Source organism: Sus scrofa, chromosome 6 (assembly GCF_054392235.1).
Source record: "Sus scrofa isolate SSC_HxYL_T2T_F1_AM1 chromosome 6, Sscrofa_HxYL_maternal_Yorkshire_Landrace_v2.0, whole genome shotgun sequence".
In the NCBI taxonomy this organism is placed as follows: domain Eukaryota; kingdom Metazoa; phylum Chordata; class Mammalia; order Artiodactyla; family Suidae; genus Sus; species Sus scrofa.
In genome coordinates this window covers 149017329-149043858 of record NC_139388.1, presented here as the reverse complement: position 1 = coordinate 149043858, position 26530 = coordinate 149017329, and the positions used below count along the sequence as shown (strand labels likewise).

Here is a 26530-nt window from a genome sequence, read left to right as displayed (position 1 = left end):
TTTTGCCCATTTTCTAATTGGAATTTTTAAATATTGACTTTTGAAAATTCCTTGTTATGTTATTGATGGGAATACTTTTTTCCATAGGTGATTTACAAATATTTTCTTCCAGTCTTTATATTTGTCTCTTTGTTCTTTTTAATAGAATTGCTTACAAAGCAAAAATTTTTCAATTTTTTTATAGTCATGAAAATGTATTAATTGTTCCTTTTATAGATCATACGTTTACTGTCAAGTCGAAGAACTCTTCACCTGATCTAGGTTCTAAAGACTTTCTCCTATGTTTCTTTGTAAATGATTTATAGTTTTGTATTTTCCATTCAACTCCTTGATTCATTTTGCATTACCTTTTATATAAGGGGTGTAGTTTAGGTTCTCTCTCTTTTTTTTTTGCCTATACATGTCCATTAATCAGCTCAGGCTTCCATAATAAAATATCAGGCGGGGAGACTTCAATTACAGAAATTAATTTTCTCAGTTCTGGAGGCTAGAAGCCTGAGATCAGGGTTGGGTTCTTGGTGAAGTCCTCTCTCCCTGGCTTGCAGAGAGTTCCCTTCTTGCTGAGTTCTCACAGAGGAGGAAAGCGGGAGAGAGAGGCAGAGAGCTTAGGTCTCTCTCTGTCTTCCTTTCATGAGAATTAAGAGTCTATTAGTATGATTTGATTTAACTATAAATACCTCCTAAAAGCCCTATCTCCCAAATATATATATAGTCACACTGGGGTTAGAGCTTCATTGTGTGAATTTGTGGGGCTGGGGAGTGAGCACGGTTCAGTCCTGAGAACATCCTATTGCTCAGGCACCATTTGTTGAAAAGGCTATTTTTTTTTTTTTATTTTTGCTTTTTAGGCCACACCCATGGCATTTGGAAGTTCCCAGGCTAGGGGTTAAATCCAACCACGTCTGCTCACCACAATGCTGGATCTTTAACCCACTGAGGGAGGCCAGGGATTGAACCTGCATCCTCATGGATACTAGTCGGGTACCCAGAGCTACTCCTGAAAAGGCTATTCTTGGACTGCTTGTGCACCTTTTTCACAAACCAGCTGGGGCATTTGTTACAGGTCTACTTCTGGGCTCTCAGTTCTGCCCTTCATCTGTGTGCCTTTTTCTGCCAATACCATACTGCCTTGACGAAGCCTTAACATTGAGAAGTCTTTATTCTTTAGTCATACTTTTAAAAAAATATTTAAGAAAATAATATAATTTTTTTTTAATTTTAAATGATTTTGGCCATTCTAGCACATTTCTTTTTTCATGTAAATTTTAGAATAAGTTTGTGTCTAAAAAAAAAGGTCCAAAGATGTTTATGGAAGTCATGTCCCTCTTTGGGGTCAGGCAGCCAAGGTGTGAAGATAGCTAATGTCCTCTTCCCTGCCTTATATTTACACCTCAGTGAGGTTTCCTCCTGCTTTGGTTGAGGCCACACCACCTGGTAGGTGACAAGCCCAAATCCTACTGTGCCTTGGAGAGACCTAATCAACATTTGATCTTCCAGGAGGAATCCATCAAAATTACCTGAGATCAGGGAAGGCATCTGAGTCCACTCCTGGACAAATTGAAAATCCCAGTTCTCTTTATGTCTTCTCTGAGTTCTTACTGGCTCATCTTCAATGACTAACGTGGCGAATCACTGAGAAATTCACTGTCAGAGGCAGAGCTAACTCACTGAATTGCCACCATCAGCTGAGGAATGAGCATGAAAAGGAGCTGCACTTGTTGAATCTCAAATATGACACAAATGAACTTATCCTCAAAACAGAAATGGGGAGTTCCTGTTGTGGTGCAATGGAAACGAGTCCAAGTAGTGCCCATAAGGATGCAGATTCAATCCCTGGGCTCACTCACTGAGCTGTAGTGTAGGTTGCAGATGCAGCTTGGATCCCCAGTTGCTGTGGTTATGGTGTAGGCCAGCAGCTGTACCTCTGATTTGACTCCTAGCCTGGGAACTTCCATATGCTGCAGGTGCAGCCCTAAAAAGCAACAACAACAACAGCAAAAGCAAAAATGGACTCACAGACACAGAGAACAGATTTGTGGTTGCCAAAGGGGAGAGGGTGTCAGGGAACGGTGGATTGGGAGTTTGGGGTTAGCAAATGCAAACTATTATACATAGAATGGATAATAACAAGGTCCTACTGTAAAGCACAGGGAACTATATTCAATAACCTGTGATAAATCATAATGGAAAAGAATTTATTAAAAAATAATGTGTGTGTATATGTGTATAACTGAATCACTTTTCTGTGCAGCAGAAATTAACAATGTAAATTAACTATACATCAATAAAAAAACAATTTTTAACACAAAGAAAAAAAAAGTTTGTGTCTACCAAATCATTTTAGGATTTTGTAATATAGAAATTGCACTAAATCTATAGATCAATTGACTCTTATGGACTGGCTATATACCTACACAAGCCTCGAGAGAGCACGTGAGGGTGGGTAGAAGCAGTGGGGGTGGCGGGGGAGTGACCTAGGATGGATTAACACTCATTTATCAGTGGCAATTCTGCTTTTGGCTGAAAGCAATCAGAGCTAACTCTATCCCCGCTCTGGTTTCTAGATCCTACTGTGGGTTCCTGCCAAAGTCCCAGAAGAACCAGTGGCAAGGCTTGACTTTGAATCCTCCAGTGGCCCTGGGGCCGGCAACTCTAAGCCTTGGGCCTGATCTATCCTCCAGGACAATCTTAGGCTGCCATGAAAGCAACACAGACAACAAGCCGGAGGAACTGGACCCTCTTGATAAAATCTGTGATTTCGACCTAGTCGCTCTGTGGAGCCGGTGATCCCAGGAAGCAGAGCTGCGGGAATACTCAGAACTCTTTGCCCCTTTAGCTGTGAGGCCAGACAAGGAGCAGACTCAGAGACAGAGGAAGCTTCCCTTTCCCTGAGCCCCTCTCTCGTACCTTTGCAGTGTTTACGTGACAATCCCAGGGCACAGGTATCTGTTCCTTCGCTCCCCTCGCCCCCCGCCCCCAGAAGACCCCTCTGACCCCAGAAGAAGAGAAAGTCCCAAAGGCAAATACGGAAGGGAAAAATGGAAAAAGCCAAAGAGACGCAATGGTATTCAAATGCCAGTATTGCTTTTCTGCTTTTTAAAATCATTTTCCCTATCTCCCCGGAAGCTCTGCCTCGACCCTGCAGCTGTTTTCCAGGGCCCTGATCCAAATCAGAGCTTCAGTGTTCCATGGAGGTGGCGTTGGGGCACTGGGGGGAAGCATAGCCTTCCTCTCTCCCTAGAGGCTGCCTTTCCCCCAAGCTCTTCCTAACTGCGCAGCTAAATCTGTTTGCCTGTATTGGTGGAGAAATTGAGTTTCATAAATCATCATGCAGTTCACGTGGGCGCTAACATCAGATAAACTGCCTGACAGCCTAGCTGTAACAAATCATTGCTTGTTGCTATGCTGCTCCTTAGAGCTCGGAGAGAAAGATTCCACCGCGCAATAACAACCGGTTATGTGTCCCAAGGGCAGCCAGAGCCATGGCTTTCGCCTTTCTGTGCCGGTGCTCATGTTGCTGCCTTCTTTTCAGAGAGACCCCTCTATCCATCACCAACCCTAGCGGCCTTTGGTAAAGTCTCCCTGCCCCCCCCCCCCCACGGCTCCCGCAGCAAAAGCATCATGAATCATTCCCCTCCCGTTGCCCTAACAGCCTTCTTCTATTATTGTACTTCTAGCATGATTGGTTTTGTTCCTTATTAGATAGTAAGCTGTGGGCAGTGGGGAGCCAGGGAATGTTTCTGAGCCGGGCAGAAACCTAACCAGATTTGTGCTTCAATCAAATGACTGATGGTAATGGAGCATGAGATAGTTGGGACAAAAATCCGAGGCTGAGTCATCCAGGAGGTGGTTCTGACAACGTGAGGGATGATGGGGGTGGATGCAGCGCGGGGGTAGTCAGAATAGAGAATATTGACTTTAATGCCAATGTGTTGGTACGTTTTTACCTGAAACATGTGATTTAGATCTCTCAATCAGCAAAACAGGGAAGAGATCGTTGTGGATGGATTCAATGAGATCCGGCATTTACAGCACCTCGCCGGAAGTCTTGCACTTGGTGGGCGCTCTGTAACCCTCTGCTGCCTCCCTTCCTCCCACCCCAGTGGCCACAGTTCTAGGCGCTCATCTTTGGGCAGGGGGAGAGGGTGCTGGGGGTGGGGAGGTGAAGAGTGATGTGGAAGCAAACCGGCGCGGAGGCTTCATCAGTTACAGGTGAAAAAGAACGACCTAAATGGAGGCAGATGGATGGATGGCCTTCCCATGCTAGCAGCTCAGTGGTATAATATATCTACCCGTCCAAGATTTGAATTTTAACCATGGACAACAAGAGGCCAGGTTTCCATGCTGAAGAAGGTTGTTAAAATTCACAGAGCAGAGCAGCTCTTTAAGAGACAAGATTCATGATGGTCTTTTCACAAGGAAGCAGAAGATTTATTGCAAGCACAGGTTCTAATGTAGGTGGTGCCAGGTGCAGTCCTTCCACAGGACAGGGAGGGGAGAGACACCAAGGGCATTCAGCTGGGTGCACCCTTTAAGCCCCTCCCCATGTCCCTGTAGGTGACTCATGGCTGCCTCAAGCCAGGAAAGGCCAGAGTAAAGTCACCCTGGCTATCAGCAATGTGTTTACGCTCTCAAATCTTTGCTTTGTTAATCTACAGTTTGTAAATAATGAGACTTCCGCTTGTCTAACCCACAGGGTTTTGTTAAGATTGAGGCACTGGAAAAGGAGCTAAGACCTTGTGTTATGTATCTAACCTAAACCCACCCATCGGCTAGAGAGAGTTCTTTTTAGAAAAACTAATGCAAGTCTGTGGCTGCAGCCTTAAAACAGCTTCCTACTGCCCTCACAAATGTCCCATCTTTAGCATGACTTTCAGGCCCCTGCACGCTCTGTCTCTACTCATTTGCCAGCTTCATGCCCTCCTCTGCTCTTTGTACTCCCACTATATTGGCCTTCTTTTTAGTTCCCTTAAGATACCATGCTCTTCCCCAAGTTCTAGACCTTTGAACATACTGTTCCCCTGCCTGGAGGAGTCATGTTCCTCATCTTCCCTGGGTTAAGTCTCATCGTTCTTTTAGGATTCAGATTCAATTAATTTCAGTCATTCAAGTCACAAGTATTTATTGAGTACCTACTGTCTGCCAGGCACTGTTTTAGATGATGGGGACCGTAGTGAATAGAAAGGCAGAGCCCTGGGTCCCATGAATCTTATATTCTAGCAGTGGGGATAGAGTAAACAAGCAAGCAATGAATGAACAAGATAATTTTAGTGGTTGTTGAAAAGGCAATAAAAGGAAAAGGGAATTCCATGCTCTCTGGAGGGTGATGATTGGGTGGGAGAGGGCCATATATATTGATTAGATCACCTCTGAGTGACTTGAGCTGTGACACTGGAAAAAGGATACACCAGAGATAGGCTGAAGCAAGTGCAAAGGTCTTGGGTGCAGGACAAGCTTTATAACGTCAAGGAGGTAAAAAAGGCTTCTTCCTAGGGCCCAGTGATGGAGACCTTCACCAAATTACTTACAGTTTCTGTGCCTCAGTTCCCTCATCTGCAAATTGTGGCACTATTAACAGTACCTGTCCTCATTTGGACCAGATGTGATAATACTCATAAAGCACTTAGCATAATATAGCTGTTGTGGGAAGAACTAGAGTTTGCCTATAGGAAATGTCAAGGAACTAGGGTTCTCTGCTCTCCAAATCTTCCCCATAGGACATTGATCCTGGATTAAGAAGCTAGAATCAAAGAATTGTTGCGGTTAGAGCTGACAGTAACTTAATTCACCCCCCTTTGCTCGTCATACTGATAAATAAACTGGGGCATCTATGAGGATGTGTGGGATGAGATATGACAAAATCCTGGGGGTCTCTGAGAAACATGAGGTCTTTTGTACATCGGAGCTTTAAAAAAAAAATCAGACATATAATATCCAAAGCCAGAAAAATCAGGCATCATTATGATTGAAAAAAACAAAAAAAAAACCTTTCCAATCATTTCTAAAACGACCTCTCAATTTTCTGTGATTTGAGGGTCAAAGAGCAGGGATTATTAGAGTGTTCCCTCATGTTCTAATTTTATTCTTCCATCAATTAAAAAAAATAGTTTGGGCATCTTTGATTTCCTTCTTTCAGTGCTCTGGTGGAGGTGTTAATGAAAAGTGAATTGATTAAATCCCAGCTCATCAGGAGACAGACAGAAAAGGGCTAAAAATTCATGGTAATCAGGCCCAAGTCATCAGGATTGCCTGTGTTGAAGATGACTTAAAAATAAGGTATCTGAAAAGCCAGTTCTCCCATTTCTTTAAGGAATGCAGGTTGCATTCCTGCCTGTCAGGCAATGAGCTCAATGACGTCATCCTTCATTTCTACTCCCACAAGAGTTACTTATCAAATGCTTGGGCCACTGCACAAATCTGGCTTCGAGAAAGAACTGTCCTGATCTGACACATGATCCAAGTCAAAATATTTGAAATCCAATTTGAAACTGTGGTCTGGCATAATCGACACAATTCAAGGCGAGATGCTTAAAAGCTGAAGCAGAATGTACAATCTACTGGCAGAACATTTGCCCAGGGCTGGTGGATATGCAAATTGTTGCAGTCTTTCCAAAAAGCAATTTAGAAATACCGATCAAGAACCTTAAGAATGCTCATACCCCTTAAACCAGTAATTTCACTCTTAGGAATTAAACCCGAGGAAATATTCAGAGACAAGGGCTAAGGTTAACCTACAAGGTTATTCCCTGCAGCACTATTTGCAAGTACAAAAGCAAAATAGGAACCAAAGAAACTATCCAGCAATAGCAAGTCACTTAAATTACATTTCAATCAACAAAATATGTAGTTGTTAAAGAAATGTTTAATAGTGGGGGGGATGCTCTTGGGTTGGAAGAATTCATATTGTTAAATGGCTGTACTACCCACAACAATCTACACATTTAATATGATCCCTACCAAATTACCCATGACATTTTTCACAGAATAAGAATAAAGAATCCTAAAATTTACATGGAACCATAAAAGATCCAGAATTGCCAAAGCAATCTTAAAGAAAAAGAACAAAGCTAGAGGCATAACCCTCCCAGACTTTGGGCAATACTACAAAGCTATAGTAATCAAAACAGCATGACATTAGCACAAAAACAAACATGCATCAATGAAACAGAATAGAGTCCAGAAATAAACCCACACCCTTATGGCCAATTAATCTTTAACAAAGGTGGCAAGAATATGCAGTGGGAAAAAGACAGGTCTCTTCAGTGAGTTGTGTTGGGAAAGTTGGACAGCTGCATACAAATCAACAAAGTTAGAACACATACTCTCACCATACACAAAAATAAACTCAAAATGGCTTAAAGACTTACATGGCACTGTAAAACTCCTAGAAGAGACTGTAGGCAAAACATTCTCTGACATAAGTCATACCTAATCAGTTTTCCTAAGTCAGCTTCCTAAGGCAATAGAAATAAAACCAAAAATAAACAAATGAGACCTAATAAAACTTACAAGATTTTGTATGACAAAGGAAACCATGAACAAAAAGAAAAGACACCTTACAGAATGGGAGAAGATATTTGCAAATGGGCTTAATTTCCAAAACATACAAATAGCTCATACAACTCAAACTAACAATCCAACTAAAAAATGGGAAAAAGACCTAAATAGACATTTCTCCAAAGAAAAAGTACAAATGACCAATAAGCACATGAAAAAATGCTCACCATCTAATGCTCAACATATTAAAGAAATGCAAGTCAAAACTACAATGAGGTATTACCTCACACCAGTCAGAATGGCCATGATTAAAAAGTCTACAAGTAACAAATATGGGAGAGGGTGTGGGGAAAAGGGAACCCTACTACAGTGTTGGTGGGAATGTAAATTGGTACAACCACATGGGAGAACAATATGGAGGTTCCTCAGAAAACTAAATGTAGAACTACCATATGATCCAGCAATCCCACTCCTAGGCATATATGGAGACAAAACTTTCATTTAAAAAGATGCATGCATCCCTATCTTCACTACAGCACTAGTCACAATAGCCAAGGCATGGAAACAACCTAAATGTCCATCAACAGATGAATGGATACAAAAGATGTATCCACTGGATACTACTCAGACATAAAAAAGAAATAATACCATTTGCAACAACATAGATGGAACCAAAGATTATCATACTAAATAAGTTAGAGAAAGACGAATGCTATGATATCACTTACATGTGGAATCTAAAACATGGCACAAACGAACCTATCTATAGAACAGACACAGACTCATGGACAAAGAGAACAGATTTGTGGTTGCCAAGGGGGAGAGGGTTGGGGGAGGGGTGCAGTGGGAGGTTAGAGTTAGCATATGTAAGCTATTATACCAGGAGAGGCTAAACAAGGTCCTACTGTATAGCACAGAGAATTATACTCCATATTCTATGATAAACCATAATGGAAAAGAATATTAAACAAATGTGTATGTATATATATATAACTGAATCACTTTGCTGTACAGCAGAAACTAACACAATATTTTAAATTAAATATACTTCAATAAAATAAAATTGTGTATGGGGGTAGGGGGACCCAGGATTCAAAATGACAAACAATACAATTTCAATTTTGTCAATCAATTCTACGTATCCATCCACCCATCATCTCTCAATATACCTACAGGCTATGTGCCTAGAAAAATGCCTACAAGTAAATCAATTTGTTAATGGTAATTACCTTGGAGGGTTGACCTCATGGGTATTTTCATCTTTATACTTTTCTGTACTTTCTAAATTTCCTAGAGTGAATATGTACTATTTTAAAGGTGAAGGGGTTATAAAGTCTATCCATTGCAGAAACAAACCAACCCTATCTCTTTCAACTGCAAACTCTCCTAGCTCTATGTTCTGCTACCTTCATTCTCTCCCTCAGCATTCCTGCTACACCCTCCATCATGCCAATTTTTCTTTTTATTACATAATCCCCTGCTTTAAAAGATTCTATGGCTCTTCACTGCACACACACACACACACACACACACAATACATATAGGTATTATAGTATAACTCCTTAACTTGGCCTTACAGGTCTTCTCCAACCTGCTTTTAGTGTACTACCTGTGTATTTGTATCAGCATTTTTTCCCTTCAAATCCTCACCCAACAGATATTTATAAAGAGCCAACTCTGTGCGGGCTTGGCTCCACGCTTCCCACCTCAGCTCCATGCCGCTCCACATACCGCCTCTTTCCCCACCAGTCTCATATGCTCCCACCTTCAAGTCTCTGTTCCGGGGCACGCTCCCCTGCGGAAGACCCAGCACACGTGCGACATCCTCTTCTTTCCAAACCAGGTTTGTTCCCCGATATGCAGCATGCCAAATGCTGAGACGCTAAGTTTTGCAACAGAGGAAAGGCTTATTCACGAGGGAGCCAAATAAGAAAATGGAAGAACAAATTTCAAACCCACCTCCCCTACAGCAAGGGGCGAGTGGTATTTTTAGGATAAAACTAAGGCCAGGTGAGCGTGGGGAAAGGTGACTGGAAATGAGAAAAAGAACTAATGGTCGTTCTGCGTGGGTGCCACTAAGCTACAGCCTTCTTCGTAGGATGTGTGTTCATAAAATGGAGGCATTAGCACATTCTGAGGGTGGGGTTTAGGGCCCTCAGACGTCAAGAGTCACCAAGCAGACATTCGTACAAGCTCAGTTTGGGGCGGGCGGGGGAGGGGGAGGGGTGGGGTGGGGTCAATGGTCCTACCTAGTCTTAACTGGCTTGACCACAAACTAGACACAGCTGACTCCAAGTTTCCAGAAACACAACTTGGGCAAACTTTTTCTTGTTTATGCTATGTGATGCTTGGAACACCTGCAAGATTGTTTTGTTTTGTCTTTTGCTTTTTGTTTGTAGCAGCAATTAAAGCGAGCTTGCTCAGAGAAGACAGGTTACAGGTTTATTGGATCTAAGTGATGGCTACCCTTGGCTTCACTTTCAAGGACTTATCTCCCCACAGGGGCACATGTTCTAGGGGTTTAGGCAAGTGCTTTAATTCTTCCTTGCTTCAGCTTTCCCATTTGAATAATGAGAAATATAGTGATAACAGGGGATCTATACATTTGTTGTGAAGATCAAAAGACCTAAGACATGTCAAAGGCTTAGAACAGTGCCTAGCATAATGTAAGCATTCAAGAAGTGTTTCTTATTTGTGTTAGAGCCTGTACATTCCTTAAAGGTAGGACCCTAATTTCATTCCACCTTATAACTCCCACAGGACCTAGCATCTTGCTTTGTCTCCAGTTGGGTACTTGATGAATATATGTTGAGTAAATATATGATTGAATGACAGTTATATGAACCATCACTGACCACACCCCTCACCCTTCTGGGCACCCTGTGGCTGTAAATCATACCCACATCATTCATGTGGGCAGTATCAGGGCTATGATAGGCAGAGTCTGTGCAGTAGCTGTTTAACTCAGCACCAGATTTCTTCGGCTCCTAAATCATCTTTGGACGTAGATGCTTAATACTGTGCTCCCAGGTTTCTACATTGTTCAGGTTTTTCCATGGCAAGTTGCAGAATAGCTACCTAATATTTTCCAATCTTACTAATTTCCCTGGCTACAGCCTGAAGAAAATTGCATTAAGCCTTTTGCTTTAAGCCCACACATTGTACTATTGCAAATGAACGTCAGGAACTGTGAGTGGACTGCAGGGGGACCACCCACGCAATTCATTTGCAAGTTAGAGAAAAATAAACAAATGAAGGCAAAATATGACCAATTTATTTGCATAACCATCATGTGCTAGAGACTGCAATAACATTTTCAAGCATTATCCTGCTGAAAAATATTAAAGGCACTGAGAAGCTGTGTGACCACGGTCATAAAAATTTGTTCCTCTAAGCCTTGGGACTGTCCCCAAGCCACCTCTTCTCTGCCCAGATCCCTCTCCTAGTCTCTGACCCATCTGTCATCTGTCTACTAGAAAACTCTACTTATGCGTACAAAGTGGAGTTATTTCCTACCCCAAACCCATTCTCCCTCCCGTGTCCTCACTACCCATTCAGCTACCCACGGCAGAAACCTGGGGGACACCCTCCCTTCCTCCCTTTCCCCTCACACATAATTATCCCCAAATCACTTCAACTCTACCAGACTGCCCATGTTCTCCAGATTCCCTGACTTAGTTCAAGCCACTTTCATGTCTCACCTGCTCTATGGCAACAACCTCCTAAATGGGGCCCCACCCCATTGCCCTCTGGGCCTTTCTAAGAGTTTCCTCCTGTAGCCCATCCTCTTTCCAAAATAAAAGAGTGACCTTGTCACTCTCCAGCTTTTAAGCCCTCAATGGTTCTCCATGAGCTCCAGCAGATGCCATCTGGCTCCTGCAAACTTCATCCCTAATACATTGGTTCTTCCACCACACACTTTGAACTTCAGATGCTTACAGGAGAGGTTCTCAAAGCATGATTCAAGGACCCTGGGGTCTCCAAGGCATTTCAAGGGGCCTGAGATCAAAACTATTTTCATAATAATGCTAAGCCATTATTTGCTTGATTCACTTTCATTCCTTCATGTGTATTTAGTGACATTTCCCCAAGGCTACATGATGGGCCATATTGCAACAGATTGAATGAAAAAGCAGGTACCAGAAGCCAGCTGTCTTCTATTAAGCCAGACATTAAAGCGATTTGCAAAAAATGTAATTCTGTGTCAGCCTCTCACTAAATTTTTTTTTTTGTTCTGTAAAATGCATCTATTATGCACAAAAGATGTGTTGTTTGCATTAGTATCTAAATGGGCTTATTGCTATAATTTTAATAAACACATTTAAAATTTTTCATTTAATTCAGTGTTTTTCAGTAAATATGCATAAATATGGACAACATTAACAGAATCTTTTGGGGATCCTCAAAAGTTTTTAACACTGTAAAGGCATCACAACCCCAGAAATGTTTGAGAACTACTGTGCTAGCCCAATGGAACCACCCAGAATGTTCCAGAACATCATGTTCTCTTTCTCTCGTTCTTCCTCAGGCTTCTTTTCAATGACTGACTCTTTGACAGGGATGCCTTCCCCAGTCACACAACCTTTCCGCTGCCCTCCCAAGACATCGGTTTGTTTTGGTTCAGTTCTCCATATGAGAAGGACCCCTTAGGGAAGACTCCCTTCAGCCCCCAGAGCAGCTACAGATGTCATTTTACTGAATGAAGTCTTCTTACAGGCCAAGCATAGTCAGCATTGCTTTACCTGAATTCTCTCTTCCTCTGAGTTGCACTGGGGCAGGGACAAGAAGGGTCAGGGAGGGGGAAGGATACAATCAGTTCCAGTCTAGGGCTAAGTTAAGTTAGGCTCAGAGAGGTCTAGAAACCACTCAGATCACACAGCTAATGAGTGGCACAGTTGATTTGAATCCATTCTCTTTTCACTCTCTCAGTGGTCCTTGTACTTAAAGTGCCCAGGGGTTTGCTGGTACATCTTCAACAACTGGTTCTCCACAGGGACCAAGCCTTGACTTATATCATTTGGCAATTTCCAGGGTGTATATACTCCTGTGGTAGCGAGTTTCAAGCTACCAAGGTGACATCATTAACCCAGTGTTGGCAAGTGTGTTTTCATAGAGCTTTCCCCCACACAAACATAGTCAACACCCAAGAGCGCAGATAATAGTAACATGTAAAAGAATTAGGAATTATAGTAATGAATTTGGGGTATTTTGAGTTTGCATATATTTGTTTTAAATATAATTAAACATAATGTATTTAATGGTGGCTTTATGTAATCTAATTTTTCACAATGGCTGTATTCAGCAACCAGCTCAAAAAAATTCTGAATATTTAACAATTGGCTCTTGTACCTTAGAATTAACTGTTCAGCATTTGACAATTTCAGATGCTCAGGCTCTCCTCCAAAAACTTCTAACTCTCCAGACTGGGGCCCAGGCTTTTGCATTTTTACCAAGCCCCTCAGCTACCATCAAGCACGTAGTCACTCACTTGTACATTCTTTCCTTCATTCACACATACATTCATACATGTATTCAAGCCACATGTATTAATGGCCTGTGTTGTGCCAGACAGTGTTTCAAGGTGCCAGGGAGAAAATGAAAATCATCTTCTTCATACCGAAGAAAATGAAAATCATCTCTGCACTTGAAGAGCTAATGTGCAAGCAGAGGAGACCATGCATAAACACAGAAGCAGAAATTACATTCTATATGTGAAGAAAGCAATACCTCTTTGAAGAAACTAAAACAGGGTAAGGAACAGAAACGATGCAGGTGCAGTGAGTGGTGCAGGGTCTGGTGTCTGAGACGGGAGCAACCTGGGAGGGCTTGAGGAACAGCAAGGAGGCATGCTGGACGGAGTGCTTGAGCTAGAGGGGAGTGAAAGGATGTAAGATCCTAAGAAGGGTGGCTGAGCACGGAGGACCTGGGGTTGAGGTGGGCTGAAGGGCTCCAGCCTCCACTAGAGCTCCCATCCCGGCACCTGCACTGGCCCTTCCCGCAGATCCAGGGTTTACTCTGCTGTATTCTAAGTGCCTGCCTACTTGTCCACCTTCATACCAGACTGGATGCTCCCTTAGTGCAGGGACAGAGGCTATTTCCCAGTTTGGTGCAGTGTCTCAAACATCATACAAACTTGATAAATGTTTGTGCTAGAGAAAACACGATAGCAACAAGCCAGCATTTATCTGGCTCAGCTGCAAGCAGCCCAGATCCCTGGTATTGGAAAGCTTAATTGCCAAGGGTGGTAGGCATTGGTATCAGATAGGCTTGAGCTTGAATCTAACTCTTGGGCACAGGTTAATTGATTACAATCCAGTTTCCTCCTTTGTAGGAGTTCTAGTAGGCACTGCAGAGGAGAATCACGTGCAATCATGTTTTGTCCCATGTTTAGCTAAGTGTTCTGGCCACGTTATCTAAAAAGTTCCCCTGATACTCTTGGTGTCCTCATCCTGTGTTGGTTTTCTATATTCTAAAGATTATAGAATATAACCTAATCACTGGCGTTGTTCATTGTTCATTGTCTCCTCCCCTTACTCTCTATCCCATTAGAATGAATGTCCCATGAAGACAAGGGCTCAATCTGCTGTACTCATCTCTGTATTCTCAGCACCTAAAAAAAATTCCCCAGCACCTGTTAGGGCCCTAGTAAATACTTGGCAGATGGAAGGCTTGGGATGGATGGATGGGTAAGTGGATGGATACGGCTGGCTGGCTGGCTGGATGGATAGAGGGATGGATGACTGGATGGATGGATGGAGATGGATGGGGATGATGATGAAGTTTGATAGTTGGATAAATGGATGAATGCTTGGGTAGATGGATGGAGAGTTCAGTAAATGTTGGTTATTATTAATAACTTCATGTTTTTTCAAATAGCTCCCTTTGGATTAGGGGCCCCATTGGGCGGCTCACTTGTACTCTGTGTTCTTGAACCTGCTTCATTCTCTCACATGTGGTTCCTGCCCTGACCTCCTCGAACTTCTGGCCTGTCCTCATGTAGCAGTTCCAGATCCTCCTTGTGATACCATCATCTCCACTCTGTTCTGGAGAGGTAAGAAGTCTACTGGAGAGTTTTCTCTTATTCTACCAGGGAATTTTTCAGTCTGATATTAGGATCTGACACTCCAGAAGATTCTCTGCTTCAGACCTGATGAAGCCAGCCTCAAACTGACAAGTTTCCCATCAACAATGGGGTAATTGCTCTTCACAGCCTATATTTAGCTCTTGTTTTTTTGTTAATCACACAAAAATTCGTTGATTATTCTGATTTATGATCAAAATCCTACCTTCAGATTTGTTTGACTTCTGCTCTTCCTTGGGAGAGTGAACTTGGGAATAGAACTGTGTTCTTGGTTTTGGTGATTAGGAGATCAGGGCTTTTAGAATCAGGCAAATTTAGGCTTGAATCTTGGTTCTGCCCCCTAGTAGCTCTGTGCTTTTTTCTCTGTAAAATATGACTTTCTCCATTAATATGTATTTACTCAGCATCTATTAAGTTCCAGACATTGTGCTAGACTTCAGGGGTATACCAGTGGGCAGAAGCCATGCATGAATGGCCTCATGCTCATCATCTTGTACCCTATCTGATTGCAAAATCATTAAACAAATAATGTAAAGGAGATGAACAAGGTGTGATGAGAACTTACAATGGCAATATAACCCAATGTGGACAATCAAAAAAGGTTTGACTGAGACAGTAAGGGTTAAACTGAGTTAGGCAAAGAAAAGATGTGGGTAAGTGTGCTGCAAGGAAAAAGTTTGACTTTTTATTGAGCTTTGGTTTGAAATGAGAGAGGAAGATTCTGTTTTCATAAAAGATTTGTGAGATTCTTAGAAGAAGCCATGCCACTTTGGGGACCAGATGACAAAGCACAGAGTTTGAGACAAGGCAATTATCCCAACTTCTGCATGAAACCCTGACATTTTCCAGCATCAGAAACAGCATCTTGTGAATTTGGTTTTGGACCTTGCTATTGGGAGACTGAGCAGCTCTGGGAGAGCATGCAGATGCTAAGTGGGTCGAAAGTCGGTTGAATACTTTGTGCATGAAGTTTGATAGTTGGATAAATGGATGAATGCTTGGATAGATGGATGGAGAGCTCAGTAAATGGGGCTCTCAGAAATTCTTGGTAGGAGTGGAGGTGGTGAGTAAGGGTGAGAATACAATCTTGTATTTAAGGTGTTTTCTCATGAGTTTGAGATAATTAAAGGGGTGACACATATTACTAGTATAGGCATAAACATAAGCAAAAATTCTAGCAGCTCAACTAGTATTTGATAATAAACTAGTCATCCACAATATGAATATGTTAACACTTTTATTTTTTAAAATTTTATTTAAGCATAGTTGATGTACAGTATAAGTTATAAGTGTACAATATTATGATTCACAGTTTCTGAAGATTATACTCCATTTACAGTTATAAAATATTGGCTATATTCCCCACATTGTACAATATATCCTTGTACCTTCTTTTATACCTTATTTTATTTTATATAAAATTGGTATATTTCATATCAATAGTTTGTTCCTCTCAATCCCCTGCCCTTATGTTGCCCCTCCACCCTCCTCACCCCACCAGTAACCACTAGTGTGTTCTCTGTATCTGTGAGTCTCTTTTTTTGTTGTTGTTGTTATATTCACTAGTTTGTTGTATTCTTTAGATTTCACATACAGATGATATCATGTGATATTTGTTTTTCTCTGTCTGACTTAGTTCACTTAGCATAATGCCCTACAAATCTAGCCACCTTCCTGCAAGTGGCAAAATTTCATTCCTTTTTATGGTTGAGTGCTATTCCATTGTATATATACACATTTTTATCTAGTCATCTCTTGATAGACATTTAGGTTGCTTTGATATCTTGGCTATTATAAATAATGGTGCTATGAAATTAGGGTGCATGAATCTTTTCAAATTAGTGTTTTCTTTGGATATACACCCAGGAGTGGAATTGCTAGATCATATGGTGGGTCTATTTTGTTTTTTGTTTTTTTTTTTTTGAGGAACCTCAATCCTATTTTTCATAGTGGCTGTACCAATTTACACTCCCACCAATTGTGTATCAGGGTCCCCCTCTTTCCACATTCTCACCAACATTTGTCATTTGTAGACTTTTTGATGAGAGTCATTCTGACAGCTGTGAGGTGGTATCTAATTATGGTTTTAATTTGCATTTATCTGATGATTAGCAATGTTGAACATCTTTTCACATGGCCTATTGACCACTTGCATGTCTTCTTTGGAAAAATGTCTATGCAGTTCTTCTGCCCATTTCTTGCATTTTTTGACATTTAGTCTTATGAGCTATTTACATATTTTGGATGTTAACCCTTCATCAGGCAGATTATTTGCAAATATTTTCTTCCCAAATTCAGAAGTTGGCCTTTATGTTTTGTTGATGGTTTCTCTTGCTGTGCAAAAACTTTAATTAGGTTCCATTTGTTTGTTTTTTGCCTTTGTTTTCTTTGCATGAGGAGACTGAGCCAAAAAAATATTGCTTTGATTTATGTCAAAGAGTGTTCTGCCTATCTTCTAGGAATTCTATGGTTTCGGGTCATACATTTAGGTCTTTAATCAATTTTCAGTTTATTTTTGTGTATGATATGAGAAAATGTTCTAATTTAATTCTTTTATATGTAGCTGTGCTGTTTTCCCAGCTCCATTTATTGAAGAGATTACCATTTCTCCCCTGTTGCCTTCTTTATCATAAATTAATTGACCATAAGTGTGTGGGTTTATTTCTGGGCTATTTTGTTCCATTGATCTGCGTGTCTGCTTTTGTGCCAACAATTTCTAATTCGTTGTCAATATTTTAAAAGTGTGAGATTTCCCCATAAAAATCAGAAAAATTTGGTAACACTGAAAACAGAACTGAGTGGAGTCAGCTCTGACTCCCTCCTTGCCTGCTGTGGACCTTGAGTTTGAGATGCTCTCATTTTAAAGATGAAAAGAACTGCAGTCCACAGAAATTTCAAGAAGCTGCCAGCTAGTTAAGAACGGCAGAGTTGATATCATGGTTAGTATGTAAAGGACTGCTTCTACCAGCAGGAGAGGAGGCATTTTCACTCAGGTGGGCATTTTCGAGCAGTAATTCCAAACATGTGATGAACTGCCTTGTCCTCAAACAGCCTGGGCTCATAGCACTGCTTAATTCACATTTAAATTACACTGGGAACAAATACATTTCACAATGTTCAGCTCCAGGTTGCAGAGAAAAACATACTAATAGAGCTCTGCAATTAGGAGTAATTTTTCTCTGAATCCCTCTCTTTCTCTCCCACTCTGGATTAATGACTGCCTTCACAAAGAGTCCACATGAGCTTTCAGAGCCAAAGGAGTAAACAGGAGGACATGCATTAACGTGGCTGGTTACCTCCCACGCCTGAGTTTAGAGCTTTTAGAAATGGAATTTTTTAAATGTGCGGCTCCTACAACTATCAGGTGAAAATAATCTCGGAGGCAGTGGGTGTTGGGTAGAACAACATTCGCATTAGCCATGGAGTAAATATCTGAGAGATGTAAAGAGGGCAGGAGACATCAAATCCAATTCAACTGGGTGCTGGAGGACTTACTATGTGCCAGGCATGTGTGCACAGTGCGTTCGCAGGGATTCGTTTACTTCCTTTGCACGACTCACAAGGTTGTGAGCAGCAAGGGGGGAAAAAGCCAAGAAAAGACACAGGATTAAATCCACATTTTAAAATTCTGGGTCCGTCTTAATGATGCCAGGCAGATCTGGAGGAGCAGTCCATCTCCCGTGATCCCAGCACGTGACCTTAGGTTAATTATTTAACGGTTTTGAGCTTCATCTGTTCCTTGACTGTTAAGTGCCATATGCTAGGTGCACAATATACTTAAGAGTTCTTTTCTTTCAATTAGGCTATGCGGTTCTTCACTGAGGTTACTGATAATGAATACAATTTTAAAAGCTCTGGAGTTGGTATTAAGAAATTTGGATTTTAGTCCCCACTCTGTCCTTTCCTGCTGCGACTCATAAGGAAATTATCTGGTGTGTTTTTTTAATAATTAGAAAAACAACATTGCAAATGGCAATATAATTCAAACTGTATTAAAGGTTATAAAATGAGAAGTGGGCCTTCCCTTTCCATTAAACTGCCATTGCCTTCCTCAGAGCCAATGCCTATTAACATTTACTTGAATATTCTTCTAGAAGAATTTTCTATTGTGCATATATGACCACACATACTCTAACCCTCAAATGGGAGCGAATTTAAAATAAGCCTTGGAGATATTTTGTGTTGGCTCGTATCACCTCATTATTTTAATATAGCTGAGCCCATATTGATAGTCATTTAGGTAATTTCCACTTTTCTGGTAATAATAGCTATAGCTAATATTTATGGATTGCTCCAAATGTGCCAGGCACTATTCTAAGTACTTTATGTGTATTAACTCATTTAATACAACCATCCTGGATAGAAGCTATTATTATCATCCCCATTTCACATCTGAGGAAAACGACACCCAGAGGACTTGCCCCACAGACCCATAATAAGCAGCAGAGGTAGAGCGAACAATGCTGTAACACATCTTTTGCATAGTCTTGTGCACATTTGTCAGACTATCTAGCAGATGATGGCTCAAGAGAAGGAACAGTGCATTTGTGAAAGATCAGTATGTTAGCAGGGTTGAGAATGGACTCAGCGCCTGTCACACACTGCTGTGTATTTCCCACCCTGTCTCCCTTCCACACATCCACCCCACCCCCACCCCCTGCCTCCAGCTTCTTGAAGGTGGGGACTTTGTACCCAAGGCTTGGAAAAGGGCTAGGGTATTCCCAATCCTTAATAATGTTTGGGAATAATTCTTGAAAAAAATAAGGATGCCTTCAGTGGAAGTGGTATTTGCATCTTGGGCTGAGTTTTAAAGGGTGAATAAAATTTTGATTGACAGGCAGAAAATGGAAGAAAAAGTACATACCTTGGGTGAAGAAACAACAAGGGAATGACTCCATAGGATGCTTGAGGAAACAGAACATTATCCAGGTTGTTTGGGGAAAGGGTACGTGATGTAACGTGTGCTCACAGAGGAGACCAGAAAGAAAATTTGGAGGCAGACATGGGAAGTTCTAAAGCTCTGCTAAGTTTGTGAGATGTTTTCCAGGTCACATCCATTTACCTGAAGGACAAAACAGATGAGCATCTATGAACGCACCCCCACATAGACTCACAATACTGGTATCAAATAGTTAAATTTTTTGAATCTCAGCTTACAAAATTGCATTTATCTCCACATCAGGTTTCTTTCCTCCACTTTTTTCACTTCCCAATGTCAAATGGATGGATGGCAGGTTTCAGTAGCCTGAAAAAACATCATATCAGTAGAGTGGGCATATTTTCAGTTTTCATTTATTTTAATCCTCACCGGCTCCCGGAATTCACTATCTGACATATTTATTTTTCCAAGCCCTGGGCCTGTGGGCCCAGGTTTATAGATGTAGCTTATAGATATACTCTTCAAATTCATTTATATGCAAACATACCTCAGTGGATTTTGTTACATTTCTGTTAATCTTGAATTTCATGAAGTTACTTAGACATCTGACAACATATATTATTTTAAATACATGCTAACGTTTTTCGACACTTGATTGTTGATTCTAGCTAGTGTATGTAATAACATTCAAATTAGAAATTAGTTCTGCTAGCCACTTTTACTATGCATCAGCAGTGCCTGGTAGGAATATAATGTGAGCCAAAGATGAGCCACAAAGACAATTTAAAATTTTCCAGCAGCCGTGTTTAAAAAGGTAAAAAGAAATATCAAATTAATTTGAATAATGTGTTTCATTTAAACCACTATATCTAAAATATTTCAACATGTAATAAATATTACAAATTATGAGATATTCTACCTTTGTTCTTTTTGTAATAATGCATGATGTATTTGCAATACATCTCACTTCGGACTAACCATATTTCAAGTGCAGAAGTTACATAAGGCTAGAAACTACTTTATTGGATAGTGCAAAAATAGAAACTATAGGTGCCAGCTCCTTTGAATAACACTATTAACTCAAAGAATGGTTAGAATGGTTTATGTCCTCCCTGTTCCCATCCGAGCAGTAATGACATATAGGCAGATATTTACTAAGTTTCCAGGCATAAAAGATTTCAGCCACACGCTCCCTTCAGGGAAAAGTTTTCCAGCACCCCCTGTACACACCTCTCTTCCTGTTTCTAAACCACCCTGTGCGTTTTGTAATCATTGATTTGCTTCTTTGTCGCCCTTCTGTCCCCTCCTCTAGGGAGGCCCTGTGGAAGCTTCTTTGTCCACATCTGCATAAAATAGAGAACAGAAAAATCAGCTCCTTTGTCCTTGAACTGGTCATCTTAGAGAGGCAGTTCACCATGGTGGTTAAGAGCACCAGCTCTGGAGCAAAACACCTGGCTTCAAATGTTGGCTCTGTCACTTACTGGTTTTGTAATCTTTATCGGTCTGCAAAATGCGCATAACGGTACGCACTTCACTGGATTGTTATGAGGATTAAATAATATAATGGGGAACACTGACATATTTAAAGATTATATAAACGTTTCCTCTAACATGACATAGAAACATTGGCATGTAAAGAGCTTGTATAAACATCTGCTATAATCTGAAAATATTTTTTACTAAGTATTACTTGCCGCATTAAATCTCTTCCTTCCCCTTTCTAAAGGGGAGTATTTGCCACTTAGCAATATCCCTTTGCTCATCTATAAAGAGCAACCATTCAACACATTTTTCAAGGAGAATTCACCTGAAAACTAGCCAAGATAGAGTGTTTTCTTTTAGAAGTGGAGTTACTCCATTAGGGATATTAGCTAAGAAATATTTTTTTAAAAAATAGAATACATAAAAAGCAATATGGCAAAACCACTTAGATATTTCCTAGTGGTTGAGAATAATTGCTTTGAAAGAGAATAGGAACAAAATTTTAAATAACAGACTATTTAAAAGGAGCCACTGAATGAATTTTCTAAGCTCAATACTGGCAGTACTACTATGAGATAGATGTTTATGATTCCTTCTCAGTGATGTTCTTCTCTGTTCAGTATTTATCCAATAAGAGATTTTTATGGAAAAAAATCACCAGACTAAGAGCCTCCCCCCCCCCATCATCACTGGGGTTGTGGGGGGGTGGGCTGGGGGGAGAACACTCAAAAGCAAGGACATGTGTAGCTGTGTATTCCCTCAAACAAATTATGTTCAAATATGAAATGAATCTTTAAAAACTCTCCCTTAAGGAGAAATTTCTCGGATTTCAAATCCCACCTGTTTCTTCCCTTACTTTCCATCCCATCCCTCCCCAGTACTTCTTGAGGGCTTTTTGAGGCAGCCAAAGGCTGAGGTTTTCTTTTCACCACCTACCTCCAAGCAGAATGAGCAAGTGACCTCTTCAAAGATCCCTGGAGTTCTTCTGCATGTCAGCCCAGGAAAGGTTATGGATGCAAACAAGCTCTGCACTGCAGAGGCCCATGAACCATCACCCCACTCCCCCCCCCAACCCCCGCACCCGGCTAATTTCAAGATGGCAGGGGTGTCCATGTGGAAAATTCTTATTAGAAATCTTCACCAGATGTGCCTGGCAATGGGTAATGGGTAGTTTTTTGTTATTGTTCAATGAAAAAAGAAATTACTGCAACTGATTGCATGCAGGAAAAGCTTTATTAAGTCATTGAATTGTTATAATTTTTTTAAACTGCTATGTAGAATACTCAAACATTTTTAAATGACTTAGGAAACAATCAGCATATATTTAGTAAGCAATTTCCATTTTCACAATTTTCTCTGCTCCCACCCTCAATGCTCAGCTATAGAATATTCATTTATTTATCATGTATCTCTGTCTCACAGTCATTTGTCAAAGCTTTTGTTGCAAAAACATGTTTCTTAACAATTAAATACACAATGGGAAGATATGATCAGACATTTACAAGACTTGAACTGTTTAAGAATAATACACAATAATAGGATCACAAGAAGGGCAGTGGCGTCTTTCAATTCATTTTGCTGTTTCATTCTCTTTTTCAAACATTCATCTCTAAAGTCTGTCCAAGTCCTATCTTTTAAATGCTTCCAAAGTCCATATTTCCCTCTCCTCCTCCAATGTCCATATTTTAACAATTTGAATTCTCCTGTCTGGGAAAAAGAAAAGGTATTAACTCACAAGGGACATTTATTGACATCTAATTGTTACAATCAAACCACAGCACAGAAGTCAGTCATGTACAGGTGACACATCACAATGGGGTCGGTCCATGATTTCGGCACACTGAAGGAGAAGGTCGCGCTCCTAAGACCCAGGGCTCACATGATGATGCACTTGCCCAGCAGCTTCTCGGCGGTCTTGGGGATCTGGGATTTCTTCTGCGCGGGCTGGGCGCTGGCGGCGGGTTTCTTCTCGTGGTTCAGCAGCATCTGGAACAGCTCCTGCACGTTGATATTCATCTTGGCAGAGGTCTCCAAGAAGGCGCAATTCCACTCGGACGCGCAGGCAGCCCCTTCCTTCTCACTCACCTCCCGGTGGCTCTCGTCGCACTTGTTGCCCACCAGGATGATCGGGCACTTCAGCGGGTTGTTACCTTTGAGCTCGCGGATCAGATGGTACAGGGGCTTCAGCTCCTCCAGGGTGTGCTTCTTGGTGACGGAGTAGACCAGGATGAAGGCGTGACCCCTGGCAATGGCAAGGCGCTGCAGGCCCCGGTAGCGGCGGCCACCGGTGGTGTCGGTGATGTGCAGCGCGCCCACCTTGTGGCTGCAGCCCAGCACCTGGCGGTAGGTATCTTCGATAGTCGGCAGATACGCCTCACGGAAGTTGCCGCGCACCCACCTCTGCACCAGCGCGCTCTTGCCCACGCCGGCCGAGCCCAGGACCACCACGCGGAAATCTCGGCTCCTTCGCTGGGGCAGGCAGGTACGGATGACGATCACCGTAGGCAGAGGCCGAAGCCGCTTCATCAGGCGTTCCTTGAGGCCGAAGCAGGAGTTGCCCATCGTTGGGTATTGATGGGGAGACAGGTGCACAGGTTCTCTGGCACTTGGCCAGCAACGAGGAGAGCCTAGGGAGGAAGAGAGGGAGAGAGGAAGAGTGAGAGATGAGAGTCTAACTCCGAATGATATCTTGTCGCAGCGCCCGCTTGGCCCGCCTCCCCCTGGGGATGCGGGGGCGGGGAGGCGGGGCCGGGGGCGGTGCTCGCTCCCCAACCCCACCCTCCTCTCCCCTCCCTCCTCTGCGGCGAGCGGAGCTTACAGCCCACCCCAAGCAACCGCCAGATGCAATGCGGGTGGGGATACTGCAGGTTCGCCCCGCGCCTCTTCCAACAACACCGTCCTGTTACTTTCGTGATGTCTACGCACCCATCTTTATTTCATTTTTATTTTTCGTGCCACACTACTGTACTCTCTACAGAATGCTCAACTGTGGACAGCTTACCAACCTCAAAACACACAAATCCGAGCGATGTTACCAAACAGTTTTCCCCCTAATAAGCCCTTGTTGCTTTCTCTCCTTCAGTCTTAAAAAACTGTGTGCGTCTCTGACATGGATCGATCACTGCGGGCAAAGGGTAGGATGCCGCAGACACCGCGATCCAGGGTGTGGTCACGCCGGCAGCGAGGGGCGCTCAGGGATTCCCACAGGGGCTAGGATTCCGGACGCTAACAGAGACCCCCTTACCTGTAGCGACTGTCCCCAGGTACCCACTTCCCTGACAGTGCACCCACTGGTTTCCACCCCGCGATAGCGCAACCTGGTTCGCCCGGTACGCCTTGCGTTCAAGTGCCCGAAAAAAGGCGGAAGACAGATTTTTACCTCTTTCCGAGATGGGAACCTCGCGGCAAATTCGCTCCTCACTGAGGTGGCTTCGGCCGCGGCAGCAGCTGCGGCAACAAATTGCGTAACCAAACTCCGAGCGGCAGCTGGCAACCAGCGCGCTCGGAGGCTGGGGGCGAAATGCTCAAACAGTGGGACTGAGACTGGTTTGCCAGAGCCAGGGGGCGCAGACTGGGAGACTCCACTTGCAAGGTTCGCAGAGGGGGGATCGGGCTGTGCGGGGCTGGCCGAGCCCAGACGCGCCCCTCTGCGGTCCACTTTGGCGTCCCCCACACGGGTACCTACATCCCGGGCGGGGGCGAGGGTGGGAGGCGGTCCTGGGTTCGGAGGCGCCCGCCCATTGAAGTGGGGGGGGGGGTGTGCTTACAGAATTTGTAATGCGGGCATTTCTCACCCACTGCAATCCTCACGGCTTTTATGCTTTTTGCCCCCTGTGGGGTTAGCTTTCCCAAGCCTTGCCACTTTCTCTTCAATGCAGAATGGCCAGTTAGAATGAATGCCCCCCACTACCACACACTTCACCGCCTCTCATCCACTTCTACCAGTAAATATTTCTCTATCGCAAAACCCAATTTATGTCTTTCCAGGGAAAGACCAACTGACGTTTCTGTTTTAAGAGACTTCAGAACCTGGCTCCTGGTAGGATTTCCTGTAGTATAATGTTTTATGTTTGAGGGTTGAGGGGGTATCCTCTACACCCAGCGACATTAAGCGGGTATCAGATCCATCATCGCTGTGTGTACAATACATCTCATTTAGTCATCATAACAAAAACCTCATAATAAAATCAAGACTGGAAATGTGGGCAGCCTTCTAAGAGCAGAGAGCGACCCCTGGCTGACAGCCAATAAGGAGACAAGGACCGCAGCGCTAGCAACTGAATTTTGCCAAGGATCTCAATGAACTTGAAAGCAAATTCTTCTCTAGAAACTGCGCATAAAATCAGACTGCCAACACCTTAATTTTGGCCTTAATTAAACAGCGAATCCGTCTGAGCCCATCCAGACTTCCGACTTCCAGAACTGTGGGTTCTGTAGTTGGGTGTTGTTTTAAGCCACAAAATTCGTGGTAGTCTGTTTCACAGCCAAAGAAAACTAATGCAGCCAGTAAAAGCACTTCTTCAAGGTTATAGGGCTCATGAATGATAGACCTAGGCCCAAACCTAGTTCTTTTTCTTTTTTTTTTTTTTTTTTTTTTTTTTTTTTTTTGCCATTTCTTGGGCCGCACCCATGGTATATGTAGGTTCCCAAGCTAGGGGTCGAACGCGAGCTATAGCCGCCGGCCTACGCCAGAGCCACAGTAACGCGGGATCCGAGCCGCGTCTGTGACCTACACCACAGCTCACGGCAAAGGGGGATCCTTAACCCACTGAGCGAGGCCAGGGATCGAACCTCATGGTTCCTAGTCAGGTTTGTTAACCACTGAGCCACGAGGGGAACTCCTCAAACCTAGTTCTAGCATCAAGCCTTGATCTTTTTCTGGTCTTATCATTGTGTGTCTTTAGGCTTATATATATTTTACTCATTAGTGAAAGCATTTTTATAGTTTTGTTTTTGTTTTTGTTTGTCTTGCCCAAAGGCTCATGTATGTTAGGTGAAAAAGAGCACATGTTTTCGAGGCAGAAAACTGGGTTTAGAATGTTTACGAGTTTTTGGGTTTTTTTCTTTTTTTGAATATATCTTAATATGCCTTTGAGTTGTGGGATCCTGGAGAAATTATTTTTCTATGGAAAGGTAACTGATACCTATGAGAAAGAATTGGGAGGATTCAAGGAGTTACTGCTTGAAGCACTAATTAGAAGGCATATAGAATGCAATAGGCAATTCAAAAGTGCCAGCTATTGACCTCACATAGTAACACAGAAATCTATATGCACATAATCCTGTAGTCTTTTAGCATTTCAACAATGGCTTTTTGGAAGTAGTGGTAAACTTTTTATTTAAGCCAAAGAAGAACAGATCTTAGTCTAGAAAACACAGGTGGTTTGGGGTGGGATGTAAATAAGTTGAGGATAGAAGAACTTGAGGCAGCAGAGAAAGTAGGGTGAGAATTCCAAGCAATAATGAAAGCTTTGTTCATTCCTCCTGAACAACAAAAATCATTCTGCCTATTGAAATGAGGACAACTAAAATATCTTTAGGAATGAGAAAAACTAGAAAAGAGGCTCCTGAAAACCTGGATATGGAAGATG

At 42.4% G+C, this 26530-nt stretch overlaps 1 protein-coding gene and 1 long non-coding RNA gene across 3 annotated transcripts in view; both read right to left on the bottom strand.

The window, feature by feature from the left end:
• LOC110261446 (uncharacterized) overlaps positions 1-9351 on the bottom strand; it is a 99957-nt gene extending 90606 nt beyond the window's left edge. Inside the window, exon 1 of the long non-coding RNA XR_014808662.1 lies at positions 9263-9351. This is a non-coding gene — a long non-coding RNA (uncharacterized LOC110261446). The remainder of the gene's footprint in view (positions 1-9262) is intronic.
• Positions 9352-22153: 12802 nt separating this feature from the next.
• Positions 22154-24633, bottom strand: DIRAS3 (DIRAS family GTPase 3). Of its 2 annotated transcripts, none has more exon segments than NM_001044598.2 (2): positions 22154-23566; positions 24319-24633. In NM_001044598.2, a coding segment is annotated over 1 exon segment (687 nt). In that variant the 5' UTR covers positions 23502-23566; positions 24319-24633; the 3' UTR covers positions 22154-22814.
• Between the last annotated feature and the right edge of the window lie 1897 nt (positions 24634-26530).

Bases quoted from the DNA above. Each gene is read 5' to 3' on its own strand.
- DIRAS3 (XM_084958747.1), bottom strand. From the start codon at position 23,501: ATGGGCAACTCCTGCTTCGGCCTCAAGGAACGCCTGATGAAGCGGCTT.